This window comes from Crocodylus siamensis, chromosome 4, assembly GCF_052110815.1.
Source record: "Crocodylus siamensis isolate JL-2025a chromosome 4, ASM5211081v1, whole genome shotgun sequence".
Classification (NCBI taxonomy): domain Eukaryota; kingdom Metazoa; phylum Chordata; order Crocodylia; family Crocodylidae; genus Crocodylus; species Crocodylus siamensis.
In genome coordinates, this window is record NC_143398.1 from 90571659 (window position 1) to 90594341 (window position 22683).

Genomic DNA, 22683 nt, shown 5'->3' on the forward strand with positions numbered 1-22683 from the left:
CAGATGAGCATACATAGCAACAGTACAAGCTTTCCTATGCAAAACCTAGTTCTTTTGAACAGCTGCTAGAGTAGTTGTAAAACTCATAACCTGTTAATATTGTAATTTTAATTTAGCATAAGCCATCCGGGATTATTTTCAATGGATCACTAAAAATTTGAAAGCTTTTTGTGTTCTGCAGGGAAACATGAAAAACTCCTGTATCTGGTAGTCTGTTGATGAGTCTAGCTCATTATACTTTCAGAATAAATATACATGCATTTAAGTGTGTTGAGATACCAAACCTTAACTTGAGTCTTGGTAAGGAAAAATCTTTTCTTTCAGGGCTTTTTTTTTAAACTTCCCTAATTTATAATCACAATTTTTTTAGAACTTGAAGGATGGTGGTGGATTATATTTGTATTGTTTGTTTCATAGCTAGAACTTTGAGTGGAGGAAAGAGTTTTAAGAAACTCTTGCGTCTTGGCACTTCTTCAAACCTGCCTTTTCAGAGAAGATTGAATAAGCTTAGAGCATAAAACAGGCAACAAACCTAAGTTACACTTTTAAAACACCAACTTTTAAAACAAATTTCCTCACCCTTTCCAATCTGTACTTTTGTGGAAATGGGTTTGGAAATGTAGCAGATGTCCAGCTGTTGAAAGTTCAAACAATTATCTGTCACTCAAAGATGCTGACTCCCTGTTGTGTAATGACATTTCTGTGTTTCATATATCATTGACAGATTTAGGAGTCGGTGTCCTAAAATTCATAATACTTCAGAATTGGAAAAAAATGTATTTCCTTAAAAACAGAGATAGTTTTGACTCAGTTACTCACTTGCACTCCTTATACCAGTATAACAAAGCAGGGTTGACCCAAAATTTTCATTATGTTATTTTCCCATTAATAATAATTTATCTGAGTAGAAGCTTTGTCAGGAGACTAGACAAGTATAGTTATAGCAGAGAGACAATTGGAATCAGCAAATCAGATTACTTCTTTCACAATACCATATCTTTATGTTGGGTTGAAGATGATGTCCCAAGTTCTGGTTTCATACTGAATGTAAAAAAGTGACTGAAATTAATAGCTATTCAAAATGTACACCAGTGTAAATGAGAGCAATATCTACCAGTAGATAAGTTTAAAAAAGTGTTTTGATTATAATAACTTGTGAAATGAATTTGTTGATAGTAAAATATTCCATGCTTAGCCTCAGTTTGATAGCAAAGCTATAAAAGTTTGATTAGTTTTGGTTTAGTTATTTTTAGCAAACATTTTTTAAAAGCAATTCATTTGCTTAATGAATAAAAGGAGACTGATACAAATTTGGGGGAAGGTGCAGCAGTATTTAAAGAAACACCATTTAGAATAGGATGACTTTAAGGAGGTTGGGAGCACTAGGGAACCAATTAAGTATGGTGCATGAGAGAAATGATAGTTGAAGGAAATGAATTATAGAGAAAACTTTACATGTTCCTAAGTGATATAAGAGGCTAAGCCCCGTTTTCAAAATTGATTTAGTCTTTTTAAGAACCTAAGTCCCTATTGACTTTCAATGACACTTAAGGCCCTTGAGTCCTAAATCAGCTTTTAAAATACTTAAGCACCTTTGAAAATGTTACCCACAGTCAAAAATAGACTGATGCACAACCTCAGCAATTAAGAGAAATCAGTTTAATTTGATCTGGTGAGTGATAAAAACCTCATGAAGGGGCTTGTGGCAGTGCACCTTTGGGTGCTTGCCACTTTAAGGGCCTGAGCAGCCTGTGAGGTAGCCCACAACTGACTGCAGAACCAATCAGGTGGTCATATGACAGCCAGGAGGCACCCTGCTTGGAGCAGGGTGGAGCAGCCTGAGAATAAGAGCAGGCCCTGAGGAGTAGAGCCAACAAGTGCAAGTGGGGAGCCGAAGGGTGAACATCTCCCAACCAGAATACTGCTGCTTCCAGAACATCTGGAGGTCAGGGTAAGAACTATGGGGAAGGGCTAGGGGCCCAGTGGGGCCTCAAGCTCTGAGGAAATGGCTACAGGCCTAAGGAGAGCTAGGCAGCCTTGGGAAGGGGTTTAGAGAGTGTGGGCCTACTGAGGGGCTAGGCAAGCCCCTAATTGGAGCTGGCTGGGACTGAGGCCAGGGGTTCAGATGAACCCAGTGGAGTAAAAGGCTGCTGGATAAAAGATCTCTGGGACTCTGGGCAAGCCCAGTGGGATGGCTTTATGATGGGGCCCAAAAGGGGCCCCTGCTGAGTAGAGAGGTCAGTTGCTGCTATACAGATCCTCAGACTTTCAACTGGTCAATGCAAGGGGGCCACAGCCAACAGGCCGAAGGGCATGGATGCCCACTGCAAGGGGCAGACCAGGGCTGCAGAGAGCTACTGGCCCCCCAACTGGCCTAGAAGAGGGGCCAGAGCCTAGAAGAGGCTGAAAGTCCCCTTGATGGAGAGGACATCACTGCTGAGACAGGATAAGAGATCAGCTAGCAATCAGGCTGGAATGAAGGAAGCTGAAGCCCACCCTCCTGATGGGGAGGTATCTTGCAAGGGGGCCTGAGAGAGATGGGACCTGTGGCTAAGAGGAAGGGTATGAGAATGAGACTGCAACAAAGTGCCCCAGAGCAAGCAGCCCTGCAGGAACATCCAGAAGCCCAGTGAAGGAGGAGTAAGACCAAGACAGGTAGACCTGTATTGGTCCTGGGGAAGGACCTAAAATTACACCTTGCTGGAGAGAATGATGTAGTGGGGCTGCCTGTGGTAGGGCAGTGTAACAGGCTGCCCTCCCCAGCACCATCTTCCCTGTTAATCCATGCCTTATGTGGGATGCCCTTGGAGTCCCCTTTAAGGTTCTTATGTCCTGCTCTCTACTTTCTGCCACATCTTGATGGAAATCATTATGTGGATGTTCTGGTAAGTGAGAGACTGCCTATTGTATTCCATATGTTGGGGTCTTTCGCCTCCACAGGCCTTGACCCCGGTCTTTCTCTAGCTAGGCCTCCCCATCTAAACCCATCAAACAGGGTTTGACTCTGAGGCTCTAGCTTTTCATTGTTTTGAGGCTTGTGGTCCTCTTTTCTGCTCCAATCTGGAGCCTGGCCCGGAGGCCTAGCCACTGGCCCCACAGCCGGGGGGGGTGCAAGTTCAAGACCAGAGAACAGCTTTGAACTCACAGCATCTCAGTCCAAAAAAAAATAAAAAGAATTTGCACCTCAGGTGCACCGGAACACCCTGGCCTTCTATCGTGCCCTCTGGTGTGGGGTCAGTGCACCTGCACCCACACTGGCGCCAGGGCCTATGTACTCCTAACATTGCATCTTCTCTGGTGCTGGGGTCAATGCACCCCAAATCCTGCACCCACACTGGTACCAGGTCCCCACACTGTCATGGGGTCCCAATGAGGCCTCCTCCTTCTCCAAATAGCCTCACCCAAACCACCAGTGTTATTCAATAACAAAAAGGAATATAAACAGTCCTGTCCATGGACAATAACTGCCACAAAAAATGTGATTAAAGAAGGCAGCATGCCAGCGTACATTTACACAGGGTTCGTGCTTCGGTTCCCCACCATTGGCTACAGTCTTTCTTCTGGGCTTGCTGCCATCTTTCCTGGGGCTTCTGTAGTTCCCCTCCTCCAGCCTTGGGACTGCTCACCAAGCCACTCCATGGAGCTCTGGGATGCACTCCTTCCCCTTTGGCTGCTCTGCCCAGGGCTTTTATAGTCCCCTTCCAGTTAGCTAACATGCCAGCCGGGCTCAGCATTTAACCCCCTCCTTACCAGCACTCTATGCCCAGAAAGTTCTGGCCTTAAAGGGTCCATTTTCTGTTTTCTGGTGGCAGGGCTAGGGTTCCCTGTTACCGGCAGTCCTCAGGAAAAGTCACACCAGTGCCTCCCCTAGTGCAAGGCGAGTATGGGGTGCTGGAAAGCCTCAGCCCTGCTGCCTTGTGGTTGATCCTGTGGAGGGGAAAGACTAGGAGAGCACACCCCAACAGAAAAGCACAGGGCCCAGGCCCACTGAGTGGGGCCTGAGGCAGGGTCCAGGCATGTCAACAGACACCTGAGGCTTGAGTGGACCATAGGCTGAGTTGGGGATCCAGCCACACTGACTAACACCTGAGGCCCAAGGGACATAAGGCCCAGTGGCTCCAGTGAGGGGGGAGAGTGAGAGCTGGAGGTCACATAGAGTAGGGTCTGTGGGGGCCCGAAGGACTGTGCACAGGCTGGCCAGAGTTGAGGCCCCAGTGAAGGGGCAGCATTGAGGCCCCAATTGGGGGGCATGTGGCCAAGGCACGTCTACAGACACCTGAGGCCAAGTTTGGGCCAGAGGCCAAGTGTGGCCCAGCTAAGGGGCTGAGGGAGTAACAGTGGAATTGGATGCCATCTGTGAGGCATGGGACATGGTGTAGGGGTAGTATGGAGCCATGAATTACTCCCTTGGTATCAGGGCATTAAAAGGGAAGCCTCCTACCTAAGAACAACTGTTTAATTACAACAAAGGTGTGGTAAGTGAGTCAAGTCGGCAGACTGCCCTGGACAGGTGGGTGAACCGATATTGTGACTGGCCTCAAGATGGCTTCTGTCACAAGGCTCAAAAAAATATCTGGAGGAATGGAAAGTCATGAGATTTTTAAATCCCTTGTTATGGACAGAATGTAGTGATACTTGAGAGAGGAAATTTGTAGTGGTTTGTCTTAGAACAAGGAACTGCTCTCTTACTCTTAAACATGCTCCACTCAGATCAAGATTTTGAGGCATGTTGAGGATGCTGCCTGGGAACGCCTACCCTGGATACATCCTTACTATGCTACTGTACTTTAATCAGCACTGTACTGACATGAAAAACTTTGGAATGACCACTAAACATTTCACCTGGGGCTAATATCCAAAACCATATATATTGGCAATGAAGAACTATGTTTTCTCACCATTATACACTGTATAAAAAAAATTTAAATGTTAAAAAGGTTTTGTATTTCACTATATTGGCTACACTGGGAATGGTGTATATATTTCTTTTAAGAAAAGCATATTATTTTCTAATACACTTTATATCTAAAACTAACAATAAGATGATAAATAAGTCACATACCTTCTCAGATAAAGTTGTTTTTCTTATTTATGTTTGGTAAAGTGCTCTTTAATGGTTATCCTTGGCACAGGATCCCCGTTGCAGGTTAACACTCTGGAGTTAGGTGTGCTGGAACTCCACTTTCTCCTAGTTTTTTGAACTATGCAATATGGATAATTGGGCACGAGTCCCTTTTTTGTGCTCTGCATTCTGCAAAGAACTCACCAGAGGAGTAATACCCCAAGGTTTTTTTCCACTGCTGGTCCCTCTTATTCTAGGACGCTGTCTTACCTCAGGCAGCTCACTGAATTCTTTCTGGGTCTCTCCCTCTTCTGTTCTTCCAATTAATCAGCTCTCATACTTTTTATCTAGGGTTTCTTTGATTGCTGGTTTTTGCCCTTTCCCAGTTCAAGTCTGGGGTTTGAAGCAGCTGCTGTTTGTCTACTTACACAATTTTGGAGAAATTGGTTCTTCTGAGTACTCTACCTGTGATGACTTATATCAGTGTCTTCATCACCAGCCCTTCAATTATTTTTTTAGGACGGAGAATAATTGCTATACCCAAATGCTTACTGAAATAGATTCATTTCACTAATCTTTAACGTTTCTCTTTTTTTTATGGCATGAATTGGTGTGAAGATTGTCTCTATTTTTATCTCATACATAGATATTGAGGGTGTTTTCTTGGTCCTTTCTCCCACAGTCAATTTGAAAGAACCTCCGCCATCAGATTTCTGAAGATGCAACTCTAAACTTATCCCACGTTATTAAGGCACAGTCACCAACTCAGTGGGCGCATCTACATAAGACACTACATCACCATAGCATCAGTAGGCACGAACTGTGCCACTGACGCTACTGCCCAGTAGCAATGAGCAACTGGCTCATACTACTACAGAAGTAGTATTTATATCTACCAAGATGCATAACTGTTTCAGAGCAAGGGTTCTATACAGACTGATTAGGGCAGGGCTTAGTAACCTTTTTCCAATGGCAGGCTGCTGCAAGCCACCAATCTCCATCCCCCAAGAACCAGTCCTCTGGCATGCCACCAGCCTCATATCCCCCTCCCCCACCAGTAGGAGATACTGTTGTGTGCTGCAGTGCTTGTGTCACTAGGAGGTAGGGGGTTAATGCAACAGTTGCCATGTGTAAAGACTCCCTCATACCCTACGCTCCTGCAGCTGCCTCTGCCACTCATACACATTGCCAAATGCCACCGGTTGTCATTGCTGATTCAGCAATAGTAAATCTGGTAGTGAGCAGGTGCAGTAAGGGGCTACATTAACCTCCTGGCTGCTAATTGTCCTGAAACCTCCCCCACAAAGCAGCAATATCCCCTATGGGGAGAAGGGGGAGAAAGAGGACTTAGGGGCTTCATTCTTGTGCCACCTATTTCCATTCATGCCCCCGTATGCCACATCAGCCCTTTGTGGGCCAGATCCAATCTCTTCCCAGGCTGGATATGGTCCTTAAATTAGGACCGTAGAAGTAAGGTGCACTGATGTCTTAAATAACATGGATCAGCCTTGTGGAGGTAAAAGGATATAAACAATATGGTTTTGAAATTTCTAAGTGCATTGCCAGACATATCAGCTTTGAAGCATCAATACATTGGAGCCTTCACCTTGGCACCAGAACACAGTTTTTCCGTAATATTAATACATCAGAACCACTGGAAATCGTCTTCTCTGGCTCATCATTCCCTATGTTTGATGTGCATTGGCTTCCCTGGGCATCAGATTGACTGGAGTTTCACAGATTCATAGAAAATAAAGGTTGCAAGGGACCTCAGGAGGTCATCTAGTCCAACCCCCCACTCAAAGCAGGACCATCTCCAACTAGATAATTCCAGCCAAAGCTTTGTCTAGCTGGGTGTTGAGAACCTGCGCCTCTCTAGGCAACCTGTTCCAGTGTTTTTCTATCCTCCTAGTGTGAAAATTCTTCCTAATATCTAACCTAAACTTCCCTTGCTGCAACCTGAAACCATTGCTCCTTGTTCTGTCATCTGCCACTACTGAGAACAGTCCAGCTCCATCCTCTTTGGAACCTCCCTTCAGGTAGTTGAAGGCTGCTATTAAATCCCGCCCCCCTCAGTCTTTTCTTCTGTAGACTAAATAAGTCCAGTTCCCTCTGCCTTACCCCGTAAGTCAAGTGCCCCAGCCCCCTCACCATTTTTCTTGCCCACCATTGGACTCTCTCCAATTTGTCCACATCCTTTCTGTAGTGGGGGGCCCAAAACTGGACACACTACTCCAGATGTGGCCTCAACAGTGCTGAACAGAGTGCAGTAATCATTTCCCTTGACCTACTGGCAACACACCTGACCTTCTAAGGCAGCCCACTATGCCATTAGCTTTCTTGGCAGCAGGGTTACAGTGCTGGCTCACATTCAGCTTATTGTCCACTGTAATCCCTAGGTCCTTTTCTGAAGAGCTGCTGCCCAACCTGAGAGTCAGCCCCCAGCCTGTACTGGTGCATGAGATTATTCCATCCTAAGTGAAGGACTGTGCACTTGTCCTTGTTGAACCTCATGAAATTCCTTTTGGCCCAATCCTCCAATTTGTCTAGATCACTCTGAATCCTAGCCCTACTACTCCCCCCAGCTTGGTGTCATCTGCAGACTTGCTGAGGGTGCACTCTATGCCATCTTCCATGTCATCGCAGAAGATATTGAACAAAATCGACCCCTGGGGCACTCCACTTGATACTGGCAGCCACCTACACATTGAGCCGTTGATTATTACTCTCTGAGTCTGATGCTCCTGCCTGTTCTCTATCCACCTTACAGTCCATTCATTCAGCCCATACTTCCTTAAGTTTGCCTGTGAAAATGTAAGAAACCGTATCAAAAGCCTTGCTAAAATCAAGGTACAATGTGTCCAGCAGTCTCCCTACATCCACAGAGCCAGTTATCTCATCACAGAAGTAGGTCTTGTCTTATATGTTTTTTCTTAAAGAGGAGCACTTATATACCACACATAGCTGTTCCATCAAAAACTATGTTATGTGAGGGTAATGACCACATTCAATCCCAAGGTATTGGGTAGAGCAGCACATTTTTCCCGAATATATGTGAAGGGAATAATCTTATAGTACTAGCCATTGTATTCTACCGGGGGAATTTTGGAGTATTGACACCTGCCCAGCACACTAATTTCATAAGGTAGTGTTACAGTCCCTCTTTAGCAAGACTTCCTCATTCCACTTTCAGGAAAGAAAGAGGTTCCACTGCTAAAATCCCTGTGAGCTGGAATGTAAAAAGGACAAACAAATAAGGAAAAAAGTTAACCTGTAACCAACTGATTTGAAATGTACTCTGCCTATTCATACTCCCTGCCCACTGTCGTCTCTTTCTCAAAACCCTAGTTACAATTTTAGATCTGAGAGAAGCAGTTGGAAGCAACTGAAGCACTCAATGTGTTTTGCCTCATTTTAAAGTACCACACTGCAATTATTTATAGCTGTGGTGGGAGAGACAGGGACCAAGTGAGTTCTAACGTGCACTGCTCTGAGAAGATTTTGCATATCCAGTAGGGCTGTGCAAAGCTTCAGATCATGATTCAGATTCAGAGATGATTTGGATGATTTGGAGGCCAAATCTATGAATCTGAATTGAATTGCTGAAAGCTTTAGGCTTTCTGAATCAATTCGAAGCTTCTGAATTGATTTGAAATGCTTCAGAGATTCAGCCATAGGGTATAATGGGGAATCATGAAATATCTATAACTTTGTTGTATTTTGGCTGATTCAGATGAAACTTGCAGAGATGGTAGCCGCTGCTGAGAGCATGATGTGTACCAAGTTTCAAGATAGTAGGTGCACAGGTTTCTAGAAAACTGTAGCTCAATGTTATAAAAGCAAAACTCATGTCACTTGTGTTAAGCCACAGTGGGGTGAAAACTGCAGGGATGGTAGTCCCTTCTGAGTTCACAAAGCCTGCCAAGTTTCAAGGAGATAGGTGGAGGGGTTTGGGGGAAACTTCCTGGGGTTCCAAGTGGCTTGGAGGTGGGCCAGGGCTTGTGTGGCCAAAGGTCCCAGAGGGGAGCCATGCCTGAGAGGGAAAGAGGTCTAAGAAACTGACAGCCCTCCAGGATGGTGGGGATTGAGTCTGCCTGTTTAGGAGGGATCTAGCTGGGATCCAAACACCAGACTTTGGGGCCCAGTGTGGGGCCGAAGCCACACAGTGAATGCCATCTGTGAGGCATAGGACATGATGTAGCGGGTGGTATGGAGCCATGTATAATGCCCCTGGCATCTGGGCATTAAATGGGCTGCCTCCCATATTTTACACCAATTATTTATTCATCAAATCATGGCAGGCAAGACTGGGTAGACTGCCCATAGACAGGTGGGCAAGACAAAAATGAGATTGGGTCTTGAGATGACCCCCTGTCACAGGTGCTTTAATTAGAGCAGCTCTTGCTAGGTATTCTAATTAAAGGGCCTGCAGCATGTCATGTATTCAGCATCCTGTGCTTCAAAATGGCAGCAGGGTGCTTTAACTAAATCTCATTTGATGAGGTTTAGTTACAGTGCTCCCACCAACATTTTGAAGCACAGGGACATGGAATACATGAGATGCCAAGTCTGCTCTGATACACTAATTACATCATGTGTGTCCTGCACATCAGCAGGTGCCCTAAGGTACACCCTGCACTATCTTCTGTCTGACCTCAGGCTTACATGGCTAATCACCTCTCAGCTCAGAAAAGGTAGTTCTGTGAATTATCCTTTTTTTAAGCAGTGAATCCTCATGACTTGTATCGTTAATGAAATAAATAGTTCTTCTAATCATAATGTGGTAAACCAAGGACTCTTTTCTCCACGAGCCCAGGTGAAAGCCTTTTTACTTTCTTCTCCACAAGTCCAAGTGAAAGCCTTTCTGGGGATTAGTATACTCCAGATAACAAACAATAAAAACAAAGTTGATGGGTTTTGTGGGTGTCATAAAAACCAGATAGACTTTCCTGACTGGTAGAGTCCAGTGACTAAGTCCTATGTCTAAACTTTACATTCATACTTTGCATTACTAAAAGCCTATAGTATCAACCCATCTTCTTTTCAGTTTACAAACACATTTGAAGAAGATGGGGTTCAGCTGCAGTGTTTCAAAGCCTATTGGGTTAATGGGAAGTAAACAAGCTGTGATGCACTAAAGATTCCCATTCAGAATGTCTTCCTTGATTGAGCCTTGTTTTACTCTGTAATACCATACTACAGCTCTCGCTGCCAATTTGTGACTCTTATGAGTTTGTTGTGAGCTTTTTACTCTGTGAGAATGGGAGTCTTGTGTGCATAGTGCCTTTCAAGAAAGAAAATTACCTAAACCCTATAATTCTGTTCTTTTGAAGAGACCATCATACAAGATTCCTACTTGCAAATTTTCCTCTCGTTCAGCTTAGTTGTTCTATTCTTAAAAAGTGGTAAGCATTATGTTTTTTCCATCCTTGAGGTAGCCATATTCTTACAAATGTTGGATAAGTTATTATTCTTAAGGAAGCCTTTGTTTCCCACACATTCAAGAAGTGTCTGAAAAGGTCCTGGACAGAGGCTAGCTGTGGCAGAGCACCTTTGGTGTTTGCCACTTTAAGGGCTGAGAGTTAGCAGCAAAACAGCCTGAAGGTAACTGCACTCCCTAATCAGGAGTGAAATGGCTGGAAGGGGACAGCCTAATTGGTGAAGGGGGCTCAGCTGCTGGCAATAAGAGTAGGCCTGAGCAGGTGACCCAGCAGTTTGCTTGCTGCAGCTGTGAGGAGAACACCTGGCTGGAGCTGCTGCTTACAACATCTTGGAGGTAAGGGTAAGAGCCATGGGGATGTCAGGAGGCTCCTGGTCCTGAGGCATGACCTAATACTACACCCTGCTAGGGAAGGATGGTGTTGTGGGGAGGTCTCCAGAAAATGCCACACAAGTTGCCTCCCTAATAACGGCAAGTATGGGGCACCTTTTAGCCCCAGCCCCCACAACCTGATGGATTACCCAGTAGTAGGGACAGGCAGGGGCCTGAGAAGGTGGACGCATATGAGAGGGAATGGGCGAGCAGCATGAAAGCCTAAACAAAACCATGGACTGGTCAATGTTGGGGCCACACCAGGATGGTAAAGAAGGGCCAGAGTACCCACTGTGAGGGACACCTGTAGCCAGGGGCTTGGGGATCTGACTGGCCTAGAGGTAGATCAGGGCCTGTGTGGCCAAAGGTCCCAGAGAGGGAAAGAGGTCTAGGAAACTGATAGCCTTGCATGATGGTGGGGATTAAGTCCACCTTATTCAGCAGGATCTAGTTGGGGTCCAAACACCAGACTTTGGAGACCAGTGTGGAGCCATAGTGGATGCCATCTGCAAGGCATGGGACATGGTATAGAGGAGGTCAAAGCTGTATAACGCCCTAGGCATCGGGGCACAAAATGGGCAGCCTCCCACATTTTTACACCAGTTATTTATACAACAAGTCATGGCAGGAAAGACAGGGCAGACTGTCCCAGGGACAGGTGGGTGGACTGAGGATGAGACCCAGCCCCAAGTAGGCCCCCTGTCACACTAGCCAATGGCAGTTAGAAAAGAATAGAGCTTGTGTCCAGCTGCTACTGCCTTACTGTGTCAAAAATCTTAAGGAAAAGGGATTCTAGTTTGACTCATAGAAAGCTGGCACCCAGAAATGTGAGTCTGGTATACTTTGTTCAGAGAAGTAAAATTATTCAGAAGTAATTTATTTTAATATTCTATATGCCACAAAATAGAGGCCAGAACAATGATCAGATGCTCTGGAATAAGGATTTAAGGATTTTGTCTAAATCAAGAAACTTGACTTATGGTAAATGTGTTTATAGCAAATAAAACTTATTCCAAACTGTGAATGGGCTGCAGTACATTTAGCACTACATACAAGTCTTGATTCACAGCAGACCTTCCACAGATGTCATGGGGAGAACTACACAAAGATCACAGATTAAACAAGGCTTTTATGTAATACCTTGATTTAATATTATTTGGTTACAAACATCTCATTGCCGTATTGAGTGTCTATGGGTACATCTACACGAGATGTTTACTGTGCAGTTTACTAAGTAACTGTACAGTAAACATCTCAGCGTCTACACGTACACCCCTATTAGGATGCATGAAAGTAAACAAATTCCACAGAAGTAAATACAAGTACTGCCCTGCTGTGAAGTTTTTTCATGCACAGCAGTGCATGTGTAGATGCTGACCAGCTGCCTGGTGGCTAGCCCTGCACTGAAGCACCTTTACGCCCCAGCCAGCTTGTCCACCGAACGTGGAGCCTGGTAAGAGCAGTCCCAGGCTGGCAGGATGATCCCTGAGGACCCCTACCAGCTGGGGCTGCTCTGACCAGGCTCCATGTGCTGCACATGAATAAACTCTAGAGCCAGTTGCTATGGAGTTATTTGCTCCTGGGTGCACATTCAAATGGCACGCCTGGGAGCAATACATTCCAGAGTTTATTCACATGCAATGTTTCTGCTCTTTTCTTATACAGCCTCCTCTGCTTTTTAATTCTCTTCCCTATTTCAGTTTATATTCACCCTGTCTTACTCATTTCCTTGCATGCAGTAATGCTTTAAATCCCATCCCTAACCCCCTGGGCTTTATTCCTACCCCCTTCAATATTCAGCATCAGCAATGAAATAATTAATGCTGTCCTTGAAGAAAGCATCATTATGCTTTGATGTTAATATTCCAGAGAGTTAATAGGGGCATCTGCAGAAAAGTAACATTGTTATTAGTTTAGTCAGTTAATATCTTGATTGTTATGTTTGTAACAGAAATGGCTTGAAAGTGTTTATTCTATACAAAGCCATAGATGCCATCTGCAGAATCAGAATATGCCATGCATTTTGCATAACTACACCTGCTGGCCAGATGTTTGACACTGTGGCAGCTGATCTAAAAAAGCAGAAATGGGCAGACATAAGCAAAAGACATATTAGGCATGAGACATTTTATCCTGCCAAGAGAAATAAACAGCAACAAAAACCCTATCCTGAAGGTTACAAAAAGCAAGTCTTTGACAGTTTATGGTAGCATTATGGGGAGTACATGGGGGCAATACTTCTATACAGAAATACTTTGTTTTTCAGCTGTTTAGTTTTTTTGACAGAAAATCAAAATACTCCATGGGAGGAAAAAAGATTTTTTAAAAGTCCAATTGCCTATCAAAAATTATTTCAACAGAAGGTTTTCAATAGGGCTGTGTCTGTGCTTCAGTCCCTGTTTTGATTCAGCAGAGATTCAGTCCAATTCGGTGGCCAAATCTCTGAATCTGAACCATAGATACATAGATGTAGGGTTGGAAAGGACCTTGTAGATCTTCTAGTCTGACCCCCTGCCCTGGGCAGGAGAGAAAACTGGGATCAAATGACCCCAGCTAGGTAAACATCAAGCTCCTCTTAAAAACTCCCAAGGTAGGAGCCAGCACCACTTCCCTTGGAAGTTGGTTCCAAATCCTAGCTGCCCTGACTGTAAAGTAGTGCCTTCTAATGTTTAGTTTAAACCTACCCCCTAACAACTTATGGCTATTATTCCTTGTTACTCCGGGAGGTGCTCAGGGGAACAAGGTCTCTCTCAATCCCCACAGTGTCAAAGGCCTTCCTGAAGTCCCGAAAAACTACATCCACTGCGACACCTGTGTCCAATGCTTTTTTGACCTGATCGTAGAAGGCAATCAGGTTGGTCTGACAGGACCTGCCGCTAATGAAACCGTGCTGGTTGCCCTTAAGCATCATCCCTGCTGCTGGCCCATCACAGATGTGCTCCTTGATAATCTTCTCAAAGAGCTTCCCCAGGATTGAAGTAAGACTAACAGGCCTATAGTTGCCCAGGTCCTCCCTCTTCCCTTTTAAAGAGGGGGACCACATTGGCCTTCTTCCAGTCATCCGGCAGCTGGCCAGAGCACCACGAGTGCTTGTAAAGCCATGCCAGGGGCCCTGCAATAACCCCTGCCAAGTCCCCTGCCAACCAAATCAGAGGACGCTTTAATTTCTCCAAATCAAATTGGAACCCTCTGAATTGATTCAGAGATTCGGACATGGGCACAGCCTTGCATGTTTTTTCTACATACCTCTAGGTAGTAGGTGGCTCATGAACACTGCGATGCTGGAGCACATGGAGTGTCCCACAGAAGTGCAAGTGGCTCCCCAACACATTCGCCAGCAGACCCGGAAGTGGCCCCATGCATGCTACCCAGTGAACCCAGAAGTGGACCAGAAGTACTTCCCCACCAAGTTAATACTGATTTTTAACATGATCTAACACTGGGTTCACCGTTGAACACGTGGAGGACCCCCCCCCGCACTCCTGTGGGACACTCCATATGCCCCAACATTGCAGCATTCACAAACCACGCTGGTACATCGAGGTATGTAGAAAAAACATTTAAAGTTGTGTCTATGTCTGAATCACTGGTTCTCCAAATCAGCATTGAATCTTCAGATTCAGATCTGGCTTTATTGAATCAGGGATCAAAATACTGTCCCTGGTCTGGGCCGAATCCAAATTGAATAGGGCCTGTTTTGCACACGCCTAGTTCTCAGCATCCCCTATGTAAGAGCTAATAGATTAGCTGGTACTGGTAACTTCAGTAGGAAACAGAATTGTTAGAGTGCTAGTACTGAAAGCTAACCCATATACCTTGACCATTACCTGGAGAGATTATATCCTATGGACAATAAAGTAGTTGGAGCTTTGTGGAAGCAAATTTGGTCTTTCAGCCAGGATTTAAAGCAAAGATACTTGTTTTGTCAGCAGGTTTGGTGTTAGACAGTTGCCTAGTAGACAATCTCTTATTTTGTGTCAGAAACTAACAATTGTCAACGGTGGATAACTGTCTCCATCTGTTGGCACCACGTTCAAAACAGTGAAATCCTTGGAGGCACCTCATTTTTTCTCAGCTTCTTGGTTATTAAACTTTTTCCCCTTTTTTCACCTGTATTTTTAACCCATGTAACACCATAATGGAGGAAGATATTTATGTGCTTATTTCATGAGAGTGGAAAACTTTGCAATTCCATAACTTTCATTTCATTTCCTTAGAGACTGATAGGTTACCACTGTTTTGGAGAAGTCTGCATGAAATTTCCTGGGCAACATGCAATAAGTCAGATCATGTTAAAATCAGGATTTATTAAAAAGAAGAAAATGATAAACAAAATAAGGAATTTACTTTCACATTTTACTATGAAACGTTCAGGGAAATATGCTTCCCTTTGCTTAATTATAGTGAAAGTATTGTTTTTAAAAGTGATATGCTCCCGAAGACTGTATGATATACAGCTTTTCTCCTCCAGGTTTGAAAGTTCTTTCCTTCTGAGTTTCAGGGCCCTGGTTTTCAGGTCCTAGGTCTTTTGAAAGACCAGCTTTTTCATAAGCATAGACACAAAGGGGTTTGTACATCTTTGCATCATATGAGAGAGATGTGGATGAACCATTTAAGTTCCCTCTTTCATTTATTTATCTTTAATCTTAGCTGATCTCATCTTGCCTTCTGATGAAGAACATTGCATATTTCTTCGTCCAGGTTTAGATAAAGCTAGAATTCATCAGAAAAAAAGTCAACTAAGCATTTTATCCCAGTTTGCTAAATTTTAAACATTCCATGAGACAAGGTTGATTCCAATTAAATTCTAGTGGAAATTAGGCAAGTTTTTGATGGACCCTTGCCTTGTTTCCTGCCAGCTCACAGGCCCGGGATTTCTGCAGCCCATATGGTAGATTGATGAGGAGCTAGAAACCTGGGCATCCCAACTGGGAGGCTTGCAACTCTTGCAAGCTGCAGCAGCTTTTCAGGTGAGCTGCCACAGAATCAGAGTAACTAGGTTTCTGGATCTGACACAGCGATCATGCAGAACAAAACCCTGGAGCCAGGGTTTCCAACAAAGCAAAACAGAGAGGAGAATGAAACCAGATTCCAGTATTTCATTGTCCTCTGTTAAATAGAACTATAGGTATCTATTGAGTCTACTGAAGTCATCCATAGCTCAGTTTTGTTATCACAGGTTTTGCTGTATATTAAATCTCATTTGTTGACAAGAGAGATACAGCCCCTCTGTTGCAAAAGTAAAGAAGAAAAGCTAAATATCCCATTACTAATTCTCTGGTACCTCTAGTTTCTGTTTTATGATGTAGGATGTCAGTCTCACAGGCATCCTAGAAATATTTATGTTAAATTTTATATCTAGCACCTGCAACAAAGAGCCAAAGACGACTGTGACCAGCCCCATAGCACAGTATGCCTAGTTTTGTCTGTTTCTTCTGGGAACCTCAGCAAAATAAGATCAAGATCCTGATGTGCTAGCTGCCTGTCAACTATTTGAAGTGACAGTCCTTTTTATTTTTGGCAAGCATTACTTCAGCTTTCAATAAGCAAACTTTTTTTTTTAGTGACTTGAATTCAAATTGCATTTCAAATAAACTGTAAAGAAATAAATTCGTTCAGGCAAGATTTTAAGTTCAGAAATCTCTACTTTTTAAATCACTTTGTCATTCTCTTCAAACTTAAGCTCAATAGTATTATGTTCCTGTCAGACTCGCTTTGTTCCTTTAAAGTAGAAATGTATATAAGCAGACAAAAATGGGAGAATGGCTTCCAGCATGCACTATATTACTGTTACAAACACTATAGATTGTGTGCCAAATATAAGGCATGCTAAACCTCCTAAATCTTCTTAAAAGTTTACCACTGCACTGTATTACTGAGTTAGCAATAGTTAAACTTCTGTATAAGGATATTGTGCATATAATATTATTGCACACTGAGGCTGTTTCATAAGTCTGTCTTTCTTCTCCTCCCATGTGCCATTTGGTCCACTCTTATATATTTCTTTAAACTTAATGTAAACAACATATCACAAACAGCTGAACAAGCAGAGATTTTATGCATTTTATCTTTAATAGCTATCTTTAAAATCTTCAACTGTGTCATTCAGAGATGTCTCTGAAAGAAAAAATCACAGCTCTTACTAAGTGGTAGCTCAGACGAATTTAGAAAAGTAAATCAAAATGCCAGTAGTTCTCCATTTTTTCACACTAGTAACCATTGGAGAAATATTGACAAAAATAAAATAACTCAGTCCCAAAGAACAGAGCACGTTATTGATGTATTAAAAAGTACTTAACTAACTAATATTTCTAGTCATTCTTAGTCGTTATTATATTACAGATGAAACAAATTGGTCATGATGGCTACAACCCGCCGTCTGTGGCTGAGTGGCTGGACTCCATTGAACTGGGTGACTATACCAAATCCTTTCTGATTAATGGCTATACAGCGATGGACCTAGTGAAAAAAATCTGGGAGATTGAACTAATGAATGTAAGTTGATTTGTTTACAGCATGAAAGAAAAAAACTTAGTTTAAACACACTTCAATCTATTCTATTATCAATTAGAAGTGTAATATGAAAAGAAATTGCATTATGAATTACATTTTAAGTACTGTTCCTGTCGCTTAATGATTATAGCTTCTGTACCTGAGTTGAATATACCTTTTACTTTCATATGCTTGAATTGTCTTAATCATGAAACTTAATTAGCACAGTTTAAATTTTGGCTTCTGGATTTTTAATTCTTAGAGAAACATTTTTCCTTCCTAAAAATTATTATGTGATATCAAAGGTGACAACTACAAAACATGTTATTTCCAGTTTGGTTAAAAAGAGTATAGCAACACTATTTTTATAAGATTGCTTACAATTTATTTCTTCTAGGACAAACTAGGTATAGAGCAAAGCTATCTTTGATGTACTCAAGAAATGATGGTATTGAAACAAAATATTTTCACTCTTACTCATGCTTTCAATCTTGCTTTCTTATCTCTCAGGTAAGACAGATTTGACACACACAAAATACATGGAAATAATTGTCAACATTTATTGTATAATGACTAAAGGGCAAATCTAAATTTCCAACATTATAATCAATAATGTAATAGCATGGTTTTATTGTATGAAACCTAAAAATATATTAATTGTTCTCCATTTTAAAACATTTATGGTAAGACTTTGAATCTGCTGTGACAAACATGTTGTCAGGTAAGCTGGTCTATAGAGTATCCCCTAGCTGGCAAAGAGTGCCTATGCCACATACTTTTTCTTCTCCTCACAAACTAACAAGGTTTTATATCTAGCACCTTAGAACTTAGTGTGGAAGGCTCTACCACATTGATTGTTCAGCTCATCAACCTTGGGTTGCCAGAAAAGCCCTCTTGGGGGCTATAGGCAGCTAGGCATAAGCTAGAACAGCTGCTCTGACTTATAATAGGGAGCTGCCCAGGTTCCAGTTAGCCCTAGATATGGGAAAGGAAAGACACAAAAATGGTATCAATCCAACTCCCACCACCCCATGAGATGCTCAGAGCATAGCTCAGATACAGTTTAAGACTCGGGCTTATAAAAAGATAAACTGAAAGAAAATATTACTGATGGTTGTAATTTATTCTCCAAACAAAATCCCATTACATTTAATGTGAGCTACAACCGCTTATCAACATGAAAATAGATAACAGATAGGACCAAATTCTGCCTTAAGTTATACACATATCCAAAGACTATTGAATTCAATGGATATTGCATGCTCATACCAAGACAGGATACGGACATCTCAAATTTGATTTGTTTCAAGTATATAAAAGAAATGTGTCTGGAATTATTAAAAGCAATTGAAAAAAGGTTGGTTTTTTTTTAGAAATTTACACAGAGTACCAGTGGGAAAAGGGAATTGGTCATGGGCTTACAGTTCCCTACCTACATTACATACTCCAAATTAATTATGCACCCAGAACATTTTGCCATAATCAATTTGGAAACAAATTGCCCTTTAGCTCCCCCAGGTGGATCATTAAAATTTCATTAAAGGCTAATGGCTTGATTCTTGACTCGCTTAGATTCATGTAAAGAGGAGTAACAACACTGAAGTCAGCAGCATTATACTTGTGTTACACTGATGTAAGTCAGATCTGAATATGGTCCTAGAATATTTAAAACTTCACGGTATGTTTTCCTTTAGGAATTGTTCCCACTTCTCCCTATTTGCAAGCATATACCTTTTTACCATAAGCTCCAGAATAATAAAAAGCAATAGCTATCAATGTACACTCTGGACTAGGTTGTACAGGAGTACTCAATAGATTAATCTGCTAATTTGTTTTTTCCTCCCTTCCATTTTTCCTTGTTAATTCTTGTGAATTAGTTTTTAGTTGTTATTATCAAGAGTTATATAAAAAATACTGTTCAAGGAACAAAACTCTAGCTTCCCTGAGTATTTACTGATGTTTTGCAGTTTTAATTTCTCATCTATATAAGAAAATAGGGATTTTGAAGCATGTTGTGTCCATCAGAAAAAATGTCCATCTTATACCATTCTGTTTGTTTGAATTTCTTCTCATAAAGTTCTACCTCTTGTTCAGATGGTATCAAATAGAAATTTACAATGGAAATATTCTTAATGAACGAACCTATAAAGTCCCAAACATAAGTGTGGCTCTGTAGCTTCAGTTTCTAGTAGTTCAGATTTAGACACTGGGAAAAAAAAAAGACTCAGATATGAAACTCAGTTGATTTTATAACTTTGGTTTGGCTGTGCTTGGTGCTGAAAGTTTAGAGTGTCAAAAACAAGACACAGTGTCCCACTTGGGCCCAGAACAAATATCCAATAGCACATATAATAATGACTGCAGATATGAGCACCTTTTCTTTTTGACCTAGGGTTTTACAGTTAGTATCAATAGGGTCTTTGAAACTGAAGTCCTCCTTAGCTCCATGCAAAGTCTTCTAGATTTCACTTCCAGGAAGACAGAGGGAAGTTGCCAAGGAATTTGTGAAAGGTAAACATTCCTTATTCCTTTATTTCCTCCGTGTGAATGTCCATTTATGCGCCTGAGGCTCAAGGCCTTGAGTTTTTAGACTCTGCCTCAGATCTATAATTATATTAATAGTAACAATGTATGATACAAGTGGAGAGCAATGATTTCATCCACCTTAACGTAGATAACTATTCTTCCATTTGATAGCACAGAGATGTTGAGCACCCAAACAATGCCATCTAAGGAGACTTTACATTTTGCTACCTTCCTACAGAAGAACTGCTCTTGTTTTCCAGTGCTAGTTCCAGCAGTTTCAGAATGGTCACCATTCAGCTTATTCCACCTCAAGAAAGTGGACAGCAATTTTCTAAGAAAGATGGAGAAGGAAGCAGTTTGACTTTTCATCAGTTGCAGAGGCCTTGCCCTTTAACTGTTGTAGTTTCTACATCCATGTCATTATCTCAAAGCAGCACGTCTGATATGCAGCTTAATAGCTATGAACTCATGTCTTATATGGATTCAGTGGCTCTTTCCTTTGGATTTTTTTAATCGCTTTCTTTTTCTAGCACCTTGGAAAAACCTTTTTCAAAAAGTTGGATTTTAAAAATCCCCAAGAAAGTACTACGCATTTCTGTTTCTTCCTGGCTTCAAACTTTCATCATCATCCCTTCTGAGGGGCAATTGATTCTGGAATTTAAACTTGACTGGATTGATATCTCCTCTATAAGGATCAAGAATGTATATCTCTCCCCTAATCCTCCTTCATCAGTTTTTCTGGAAAGTAAGATATGGATCTTGCATTCTTCTAATTGCCCTAGCCTGGACTTGTCAGAATAAATACTCGCACCTCTTTTCCTGGAAAATGGGATTTCCATTGTTTCTGCTCTTGTCTCCCAGGTATTTTAGGTGACAAGCAAAATCAAATGCTAATAATTGATTCAGGTTCAATTTATCTAGCTGTGTGGAATATTTCAGACCTTTTCCAGAAATCAGTCTGTCCTGCTGAAAGGTTATGTACATTCTTCTGAAGTCCCTTGATCTATCTAAAGTAAAGCACTGTACTCTAGAAAGTAAATGCTTTTCTGTGTGACTAATAACAGAAAGGTCCTCAGTCTTTTTCAATCATGTATTAAGCACTGCTGAGTCTCCCCTAAGAAGTCTAATTTATTTATCTTCTTGAGAATACATTAAACTAATTTCCTGTCACTGCTGTGGTAAGGCAAAGGCAGTTCTCTTCCTTCCTCCTTCATCATCAACCTGTGGCACACTGTAGGGTTTTTTTCCTAGGTGCCGTGGGGCTATGTTGAGAGAAAGGGAACATAGAAGGTGTTCTTTTGGACACTTTGGGGTGAAGAGTTGCTCGTGAATGCAGGGGACATTCAGTGGCCTTGGAGGCCTATTTCATCCTTAGTTCCCAACTTCATTAGTTTATCTGCAGTTAAAGGTTCAGTATCCCTGCTATATGAGAATCTTCAGTTTTTTACAGTCTACTAAAATAGAGTTTAAAATATCTTTACATGGATGACCCAGCCTTTATCTTCTGGTAGATTATTGCCTACCTACGTGGTTTCTTAGATTTTTTTAAATCAGACTTGTATATCCATACTTTAAGCCCATTAGGGAATGTTCCTTTTTAGTTAAAATGTAATTTCCTGGTTGGAACTATTTAAACTAGAAGGAAAATATAAATTTATGCATTTATAGCTGACCAACCTTTGACAGAGATTACCAGGTAGAAGATGATGTTATTTTGAGGGAAAAAATTAGGATCAGAAGGTATTTTTAAAATATCCTATTTATGCACCAACCCGCCTCCCTTCCTCATCTCAGAATCACACAGCTTGTGCTGGGAGACTCCACAAGATAAGTTTTAGGGGCTTTAGGCTACCACTTGAAACACATTTCAAAGCTGCCTAGAATTTCAAGGGCATAGTCTCTGTTTGGAAATTTTCAAAATAGATCACATTTTTCAGAGTTTCAAAATGGACCACTCTGCATTCACATTTGCTTTAATCGGCTAGTGCCTCACTAAATAGCATTACAGTCTACTCCAATAGAGCAGAGTCGGCTTGACTACAAAAATCCATATTATATACTTGACATTTGTGCATTTGGAAGGATGCCATACAGAGCTCAGTCTATACTTTTCTTGAGCTTTGTTCTTTCTATCCTGGGCCTAAATCAGATGCTTCTTCAGTCTCTGTTCAGTGAATTACTCAGTTCTTCTCCTGCTGTTATTACTTCTTAATCTCCCAACAGTGCCAATCTGCAGAGGCAATTTCTGAAGGAGAATGAAAGGTTACTTATCAGTAACTGGCATTCTCAGACAATATTGTTTCTTTAGAACCACATCTGCCAGTCTTTTACCTCACTTCTTCAGTCTTGTGCTAGATTTCAAATAGCAGAAAGAAACTGGATATTTAGAGCCACAGCCCTTTAGATTCTACTAGAACATTCGTTTCTGACTGTTAGGGGAACTCATAAGAGCAACTGTAATTGCTTTTCAAATGATTTCTGCATTCTTGGTTCAGAGAAGTGCTTCAAAGATTGTTGCTTTGTGTAAGTAACATATTTTCTTGAATATAAGACAAGGTTTTTTTCCCCCTCAGCATAGGGGAAAAAAGCCCCTCAACTTGCATTTACATACAAGGAAAACTCATTAAATACATTGTCTATCATTAAATTGCTGCCAAAAGCAATATGTCTCAGTAATGGAAATCAGCTATGAAGCTAATTAAATACAACCAACACTGAGTATGATTATAAAGTATATGGCAGACATGCTGACAGGAACCTACCACATTTTTTGTGTGTGGCCCTTAAAAAA

General features: G+C 41.8%; 1 protein-coding gene across 3 annotated transcripts in view; it reads left to right on the top strand.

Moving 5' to 3' along the window:
• The window catches only part of ANKS1B (ankyrin repeat and sterile alpha motif domain containing 1B), an 845363-nt gene that overhangs the window by 566249 nt on the left and 256431 nt on the right, over positions 1 to 22683 (top strand). For all 3 annotated transcript variants that reach the window (XM_090042850.1, XM_090042851.1, XM_090042852.1), the window contains one exon: positions 17217 to 17369. In XM_090042850.1, the coding sequence (XP_089898976.1) occupies positions 17217 to 17369 (153 nt within the window). The remainder of the gene's footprint in view (positions 1 to 17216; positions 17370 to 22683) is intronic.